At 43.4% G+C, this 9338-nt stretch overlaps 1 protein-coding gene across 5 annotated transcripts in view; it reads right to left on the bottom strand.

Annotated features, from left to right (window-relative positions):
* Nucleotides 1-8357: 8357 nt before the first annotated feature.
* The window catches only part of PIWIL1 (piwi like RNA-mediated gene silencing 1), a 34508-nt gene continuing 33527 nt past the window's right edge, over nt 8358-9338 (bottom strand). For all 5 annotated transcript variants that reach the window (XM_050747691.1, XM_050747695.1, XM_050747693.1 and 2 more), the window contains one exon: nt 8358-9205. In XM_050747691.1, coding sequence (XP_050603648.1) covers nt 9089-9205 — 117 coding nt within the window. In that variant the 3' untranslated portion in view covers nt 8358-9088. The remainder of the gene's footprint in view (nt 9206-9338) is intronic.

Below are 9338 nucleotides of genomic sequence, written 5' to 3'. Positions count from 1 at the left end.
TTTGCCAAAACAATCAAGATGACTCCTTCAAACGGGTGAATGGATACATGAACTGGTACATTCAAATAACGGAATATTAGTCACTGCTAAAAAGAAATGAGCCACCAAGCCAAAAAGACACGGAGGAATCTTAAATGCATATTACTGAGAGAGAGAAGCCAATCTGAGAAAGTTACATGCCATATGATTCCGAATATATGACATCTGGAAAAGGCAAAACTATGGAGACAGTGAAAACATGAGTGGTTACGATGGGTTGGAGGGGAGGGAAGAAATGAAGAGGCACAGCACAGGGAGGTGTTAGGGCCATGAAAGGACTCTGTGTCGTCCCATGATGGTGGACACATACATCATATATCTGTCCAAATCCACAGACTGTCCAATAAAGGACTGTTATCCAAAATACACAAAGGGAAGGGCACAGGCATTCTCTCAAATGTGATGTGATACAGGAGTGAACCCTCATGTAAACTGTGGACTTGGGGCAATCATGATGTCACCGCAGGTTCATTACGTGTAACAAGGGAACCACTCTAGGGGGTGGGATATGTTGATATGGGGGAGGCTGGGCCTGTGTGGGCGAGGGCAACACATGGGAACTCTACCTTCTACTCAATTTAACTGTGAACCTAAAGCGTCTCTAAAAAATAAAGTCTAGTAAAAAAACAGAAGGCTCATCAGACTTGCTTCTTAGCTCTACCTAAGGCCTACTTTGTTTGGCTTTGTTAAAATCAAATGATGAGCAAATGGAGGTGCTAGACACCCCAATAAGAGAGACTTTCTCCTGCACATAATCAACAGTAACGTAACTGAAAGAAAGGAAGGTCCTCAACATGTGATTCTGTGTTACTTAAGGCCCTTTCATCCTGAGAACTACCTTCACTCCTCCTCCACTTTTTGGGGAAGATATAACCCAGGGCAACTGGAATTTGGACAAGTATAAAAAAAGGTATGTGACATAAGCAATCAGCTAACAACATGCCTTCAAATGGGTCAGACTAATACGGTGTCATCCTTAAATGTAAAATCATCTAGAGTTTCTCCTTCCTCAACCTACTCCCTTTTTTCAAAGGAGAAGGGATATTCCACAGAGTTCTTTGCTCTCCCCTCCACCGTGACACCTTATGGTCTTCTTGGATTCAAAGGCTCAGCAATTTCCCCTCCTTTACTTCTAGGCAGGATGAAACCAGGTTCATGATGCTGGTCTTTTTTTTTTTTTTTTTTTCCAGTTTGAAATTAATAGTAAAAATACAAAACTAAAAAAACGTTGGGGGGTGGGGTGCAGCAAGGTTGCTAGAATATATCCAAACCAAACAATGGTTACTGCTTGATGGGAACTGGGATTAGGGAGTTGAAGAAACTGTCAAGGAAGCACTTTGGTTTATTCAATGTTGTTTGAATTTCAGTAAGAAAAAAAATTTGTACAAGTCCTTTATTTGACAAATGTGTGAGTGCCTGCTATGTGCCAATAAATTTTAAAAGAATGAAGAAAAAAGGCAGTATTTATAGATACCAGTACCAGGTACAAATGAAGTCAACTGCCAAACTTACATTAAAATAAGTCTATCCCACTCTATAGCAAATTAAACAGCTAAGGAAGATACTTTTTTCTAAACACCATTCCAAACGTTGTTTGGCAAACACTGCAAGTCAGAACACAAATCAAGAACTTTGGCAGCCTTTTTTGACAATTACATTTTCAACCATGCGTGAAGCACATCCAAGAGCAGGAAGTGTTAAGTCCTCACCAGATGGTTCTCCCCCACCACTGGACTTTCAAATTCAGTTGTACAAACATCTTCTCTTTGAATGATACTTAAGAAAGGAAAACAGCAAGCCAGAAACTGGAAGGAATATTCACAGTGTATATCTACAACAAAAGATTTGTATCCAGAAGACATAAACAATGTTTACAACTCAATAAAATACCTTCAAAATGTGCAAGAGATCTGAACAGACATTTCATAAAAGAAGTAAGAATGGCCAACATGTAAACAAAAAGATGCTCAGTATCATTACTCACCAGGGAAATGCAAATAATAACCAAAATAAGGTAGATTACATACCCAAGAGATGACTAAAATTAAAAAGACATACATCAAATACTAGTGAATACTGGTGGATCAATGAAATCTCATGCATTGTAAAAAAAAAGGGAAAAGGGCATAAATACTTAGAAAACAGCTTGTCAGCTTTTCATGAAGTTGCAGACACGCTTCCCATATAAATCCAGCAATTCCACATCTATGTATCAGCCAGAGAAATGAAAACATACATCCCCACACAAAATCTTCAACAGAATTTTTCATGATAGTCTGTCTACTATATTAGCCAAAGAGTGGAAACATCCAAAATACCCACTGACTGATGATGGATAAACAAATGGCAAACTAATCACACAGTCGAATACCACCCAGCAAACAAACCACTTACACAGATGCACACACTCTGCTTTAAAACACCAGTCAGACCACAAGAAGCCAGACACAAGAGTGCACGCTACATGGTTCCCCAGGTGAGAGTCCAGAGCTGGCAGAGGCAGGTCACTGCTGCATCTGGTCCAGGTGGGAAGGGCTGCTTGCCAAGGGGCAAGAAGGAACCTTTGTGGGAGGAAGGGCAGAGGCATTCTCTAAAGCTTGATGGTGGTAGTAGATCCAGGGGTATAGACATTTGTCCAAACTCATTACAACACTGGATTCATTTACTTCATGTAAATAAACTATACCTCACTACAGTAGATTTAAATCAAAAGCAATGGCATGTAAGTTGGGTCACAGAGAATGGCATTGAAGTGTAGATTCTTGCACTGTCCAGAAAGAAGGTACATATACGACTCCTGCTCTCCACTTCACAGGGCCTGGGACCAAATGGGAAGGGTTGGCCTCTGATGGAAGGTGAAAGCGAGCAAATCACTAGGCCACATGCAGCCCCCAGGCCCCAGACCAAGGGCAAAGAACCTGCTTGTGCTAAGGCAGCTCAGGTCCTGCCACAGCCGAGGCTGCAGGGCCCCACCAAAGGGCTCCTTTCCTGCCTCCAAATCACACCCTAACATTGCACTTATGCCACATGGGTGCGGACATGGCCAGGACGGATTGGACCTACTCCTCCAGGCACCCATGAAGAAAACCACCCAATGCCAGCAGAGCATCTGGTGATCAGATGCAGCCGAAGTTGACATTTAGAGTCCAGGTTTCTCGAAAGCCGGGTTGCTTTTTTCTCTGTCTGGATGGTCCCACCTCTCTGCCTGGTGTAACTTACATCCCAGGGGAGATTTCCAAACATATCCATGCCCAGGTCTCCATCTGAGATTCCTCTGTGAACGCGTGTGCACTGACATTAGGGGTTGCTAAAGCTAAAGCTCTCTGGTGACTGTCATGTGTACCCAAGGAGTGAGGATCACTGTTGGGGCAGAGTCCTTCAACTTTAATATGCCCAGGAAATACTAGGGGCTGTTTTTCTGAATTGTGGGCATTAGTTATTCATTTATCCATTCAATACATATTTGAGAACCTGCCATATACTGGGGATCATCTAAATTGGGAAGACAAAAGTGAACAGAACACTCGAGAATCCTGGCCCTCATGGGCTCAGCATCTAGCGGGAGATGGGTAAGAGAAAAGGTAAGCGAGGCACTATGCTAATGATACCAGTGAAGCTGGGGAGGAAAGGGGAAGGGTAGGTCTCTAGGCTGCACGCTTACGGAGCATGGTCACAGAAGGCTTCCTAGTGCTGGTGCCATTTCAGCCCAGACCCGAAGGAACACATGGGAACTGGGGCTCCGAGCATGGCAGGCAGAGGAAACCAGGCAGAGGCGCTAAGGCAGGAGAACGGAGTCTCCTGTGAGCAGCTGGGATGACACAACATGGGAACCTGGCAACGACTGTGTTCTTGAGATGGGGATCCACAGTGGGACTGTAAGCAGATGTGTGACTGCATCGCTGTGACTACTTTGCTGAAAATGGACCAAAGTCAGGGCAAAGGCAAGAGCAGAGATGTGGGTTTGGAAGGCGAGGCTGACAGGATTAGTGGACAGGTGCTCATACTGTGGAAGTGAAGCTGACAAACCTTACTGAGAACCTGAGGTGTGCTATCAGAGATGACTCCAGGATGGCTCCCAGGTTTCTGGCCTGAATGAACATTTGGAAGGATGAAGTTCTGATCCATGGAGCTGGACCACGGCTGCAGGAAATCACAGTTTAATTTTGAGCATAATGAGACACCTATTCAACCAGAGGTTGTCGAATGTGGTCTGGAGACCCCTGGAAATCTCAGACTCTTTTGGAGTTCTGCGAAATCAAAATGATTTTTATGATACTGAGAGGTCACTTTTCGATGGCACTCTCACCCTCCCTTAAGCATACACGGTGTTTTCCAGAGGCCACACGACATGTGCTGACGGTATCATTCTGACAATGGAATAGGGGCCTGCATGTTTTTAGATGTTTTAATTTTTAACCTGGTAATTATCAACAGATACAACTCACATAAAATCTCTGTGTCCTCAGTAATTGAAGAGTGTCAGGCAGTTCTGAGACCAAGAAGTCTGAGCAGCCCGTGTCGGACACCCAGAGGGAGATGTCTAGGAGACAGCTGATGGTATGAGTGTGGAGTTCAGGGAAGAAGCTGGATCTGGAGATGTGGTCTGGGAAGCATCTTTACAGAAATGAGTCATGAGTGAAATCACCAACAGAGGAAGAGCAGGAAGAGATGGGACGCTGGCAGAGTCTGACGGCACGTTTAGGCCTTAGGAAGACCAGAAGAACCAGCAAGAGACTGAGAAGGAGCAGTCAGGTGTGGGGAGCCAAGACAGCATGGTGTCCCGGAAGCCAGGCAGAGGATGTTTCCAGGAGAGAGGGGACACCATGCCAGGCGTGCAACAGGTCTGACTGGAGGATGGCCAGGAATTGAGCAGCTGGCACTGGATTCAAGAGCAGATGAGGAGGAAAGAAGTCCAGACAACATAGGAGTTTTAAGGGAAAGAAATGCAACAGTATTTAAGGGGCAGTGGGGCCCAAAAGGCTTTTAGTTTTTAACATAAAAAAATGACACCAGTTCTGCAGGTTGGGAATGAATAGGAAAAGAAAAATACTAAAGAGGGAAACAAGGAGAGATGAGATTCCAAAACAACGTCCTCCAAAAATGAATGTCTTCTGCCCAAGCAGGTGGGGTCTGCCCTGGCCGAGAACAGACAGTGCCGCCACAACACCAGGCTGCAGAGCGAACGCGGTTCCCGCCTGGATTTGTAGTGAAACAGACAGCAGTTGAGAATGAGGAGTGAGGATGGAGGTGGTGGTGGTGCAAGCAGACGAGGTATGAAGAACATCGGAGAGCTGTGGAGCCAATGGCTAGACATACACGTATTCACAGCATCAAATGCCTGATTGTGATCATGAACTGAAATACAACAGTTACACGGGGTTGTCTGCTTTTCTCCAGCCATGTTTATTTGCACAGGAACAGGCAAGTAGGCAAAAAGTTGGACTTCACTGGTGCGTTTTAGCCAAGAATTAGAACAAAAGCAGCACAGGACAGTATGAGCAAGCCAGGAGCTTGGATCTGCGAGGAGGAATGTGAGCTCGGGGAGCATACAGTGACAAAGGGAGGGCAGCGGCTGACGTGATCTGGTCAAAGTAGATTCAAAGCCGAGTGGTTTCTTTTTTTGCGGAGGCCGGGGTGTCTGGAAGTATCAATGAGGAGCAAGAAGGACACCTACCTCACCCTCCGGGCCTCGCCGAGAGGACGAGAAGTGTAGGAGAGACAACGGCAGCACTGTGAGTGTCCTGGGAGAACGCCACGTTTGTTAAAGGGAGATGGAAAGAAACTGCCGCCCAGAGGCTGTTGAGAATAAACTCCAGAGAACACAGGAAAAGCTGAGGAGCAGGGGATGGTGTCAAAAAAGAGACTGCAAGGAGCTCCTCAGAGATGAGTCTGAAATATGAGGGATCACCTGGAGCTTTGGCCTTGTGGAAAGAGCCCAGGGATGGGGCATGCCATTGGTCGTGGGGTCCCCAGGCATGGGAGTGGGAAGGCTGTGACGGACGAGGGCAGAGCGCTGGGCTCAGCAGCATGGAGTTCTAGGTGCCCACTTGACTTCTGGCAGCACGGGGTGCTTGAAGGGGCAGCTTAACTCAGAGTGTAGAGGCCATGGAGCCTCCTTTGAATGGTGGCCTAGAGAGAAGAGTCCTCTTACTCCAAGTGCAGGGACTCCCTCCTGGCTACTTCTGAAAATTTTACAGTTTCTCTATTGTACCCAATGGATTTTTAAAATCATTGGGTAGTAGTAACGAAGGTAAAGAAAACTAAACCTAGCTTTTGAAATCTTGTATCTGAATGACAATACCAATTACACAAACTTTAATTAAGCTTTTACTTAAAAATGTACAAAATATCTGAAGACTCGTATCATAGTGTCAGAATGGAACTGCTGTGAAAATCACTTTCTACTGGACTCTGAGGACAGCGCCAGAGCTTTCACTGTGTGTGAGCCGCAGGTTAAGGAGATGACTGTGAACCTCCTGCAGGACTTAGGGAATGCGTGTAAAATTGCTAAATGGAAAGCTTCAGTGAGTGTCACATTTTTGAGTTTTGAGGGAAAAATCCTGTATACCCAGAAAAGAGTGGACAGATTTCCTACAGGTATGCACTTTTGGGGAACCACCCACCAAATCCCTGGGGTTCCCTCAGGAACCGCCAGGTGGACTGTTCAGACGAAGCTTGGGGAAGGGAGAGCCTGAGGTCAGCGTGTGTAACGCTACAGCTTTTAGACGTCCCACTCAGATACGCACATCCCGTTTGAAAGAAGAAATCGGGATTTCATGGAGTCTCTGCTTTCTTCTTTGTGAGTGCGGCAACAAATTCCGACAGTGCTCCGTGTCCTCGCTGTGGCTCAGACATCAACCTAGACTCTGTCACCTCATGCAAGAGGTCTGTCTGATGAAAACCACAGCAGAGGCATAGCCAAGACAGAGGTTAAGGAGACCCCTTTCAACCAGCATTTGCCAAGAGTGCCGGGCCAATCGCCTGGGACTCGTTTAATAGATTGTGCACCTGGCCTCTCCCCTGAGGGTTCTGATTCCTAGGTATGGTTTGGAACCCAGTCTGTGTTATTACAAAGCAAACCAGGTGATGTCTAACAGATGATCAAATTGGGGAAGCGTTACCTAGGATGATGAGAAAGTCAAGAAATACCCCTTTTTTGGCTTAAAATAACTTCAGCCAGTTTTCTGTCCCTTTCAACTAAGTCTTCCTTGATATAATGGGGGTCTTTGGACAACAGCAACTTTTCCAGAATTATCACATTTACCAATTTTTTCATGGTTCTCAAGACATTAAATTCTTTTAACTTTAAGGCAGCGCTTAAGACCTGCTAAGAATGAGCTTTTAAGACTTATGTAACTGACTAGCCACAAAAATCCATAAATAAAAATTAACACCTCAAATTAATATTTTCCAGTCGTATAATTAGACTTCCTTATGTTCCTTAATGCTAGGACAACCTTAAGCAACTTCTGTCATTGAAATGTTTGTCTTTGGCATTCTGTTGAAAGGTCACACTCTCCCGTGTTTCTTTTCTTCTCATGCTTAGAAATCGAACAGGTTAAGGAACCTGGGCTACTTGCCCAGAACAATGTTAACAACAGTTAAGAGCGCTACGAACTAAAAGGAAAATAAAATGGTTTTCATTCATAATATGTTAATGAGGCTAAATCCAGAATGAGACCGTGTGCCACAAAGGTAAGACAACTTGAGTGATCTGCATTTGTTGAAATTACAGTTCCAGGGACTCGCGTATCGTCAATAAAGCTTACGCGCACCACATCTGTAAGCAATGTTTAGAGCGTTCCCAGGATTTACAATAATTCGTTCATTTTAAGCCTCTTTGCAAAAGTTCCTGAGAATTCCTATAAATATGTAGACATAAAAAACTACAATTACCAACTTCACAACACCACAGACTTCTGAGTCTGTACTTCCTTGTAAGCTGTGGATACCCATTCTTACTCTACAAATATTGGAGGTGGCAGCATTTCCTTAAAGAATTTTACTCTGACATTAAAGTTCCTAAGAGACACTAATTGAGCTTTTTTTTTTGAGACAGAGTCTCACTCTGTTGCCCAGGCTGGAGTGCGGTGGCGTGATCTCGGCTCACTGCAACCTCTGCCTCTCAGGCTCGAGATTCTCCTGCCTCAGCCTCCTGGCACCACACCCAGCTAATTTTGTATTTTTAGTAGAGATGGGGTTTCACCATGCTGGTCAGGTTAACTGAGCTTTTATAAATGGAACTGTATGCACTTTTAAAAATAAATGAAAAGAAAATGCACATACTTTCAGTAAAACAAGAATTACAGTTATTCAAATAAAGTGACAATCACATCAATTTTATTTTATAACAAATAGAATCATGTCCCACTTCCAAAACAAAATAAATAGTAATGTTAATATAGAGATTTACTACTGGCCTTTTTTGTTAAAGAGTCTTAAAATGTTTCTTTGGACAATTTAAAAATTCTCAATCTTTTTTTTACTCCCATACAACCTAGCCCCCTGCCAAATAAAAATTAAGCATATTTTCTCCTATAGTTTGTGTATAGGTTATGTAATAGTACCTTTTATCTTTTAAGATACGAGATGAAACCCTACCTATGACTGTAGTGAACATCCTACTTTATGCCTCTTATCTCCTTTAAATTCAAAATAGGTATTTCAAAAATAAAGTTAATATAGGTTTACAAGTAGGACTAGCTCACTCCTGAAAGTACTTTTAAGTAAATCTCCAAACACATTTCAAATACTCTCAGAGAGTCTGTTTATATTACAAAGTATCTTATCCACATTTCTTCAAAATAAACAAAAAAACCTCACAAAACATGAGAAACAAACAAGAAGATAAAATATAAAATCTTAATTTTTACCTATAAAATAAGGAAGCCAGTGAATAGCAATGCTAGAAATAAAATGCGAGATCTCCTAATTCCCTTCCCAAGTTTCATCCAGAAAGACAACAGTTAAAAAAAAGTAAATAAGAGCTTAAAAGAATCCCAAAGTTATCATTTCGAAAAGGAAAAGCAGCTGCATCTTCTTCTGCAGGTTAGAGGTAGTAAAGGCGGTTTGACAGTGACAGATTTGGCTCTCTGTGAATACTCTGGCCAACAAGAAAAGCCAGCTTGTGGGCGTACTGGCAAGGAGCAGGAACACGAATGACACCCTTTAGTGGAAGGAAAAAAAGGTTCTATTACTCTAGATTTCGCCTCTTTCAATTGCAAATCTCAGTATTAACCCTAAAAGTCTTTTAAACCACAGCTATTTCATTTTGAAAAGTGAATCTCCTTTATTCGCTA

This window comes from Macaca thibetana, chromosome 11, assembly GCF_024542745.1.
Source record: "Macaca thibetana thibetana isolate TM-01 chromosome 11, ASM2454274v1, whole genome shotgun sequence".
Classification (NCBI taxonomy): domain Eukaryota; kingdom Metazoa; phylum Chordata; class Mammalia; order Primates; family Cercopithecidae; genus Macaca; species Macaca thibetana.
The sequence above is the reverse complement of the archived record's forward strand: the minus strand, read 5'-3'. Positions and strand labels throughout refer to the sequence as shown.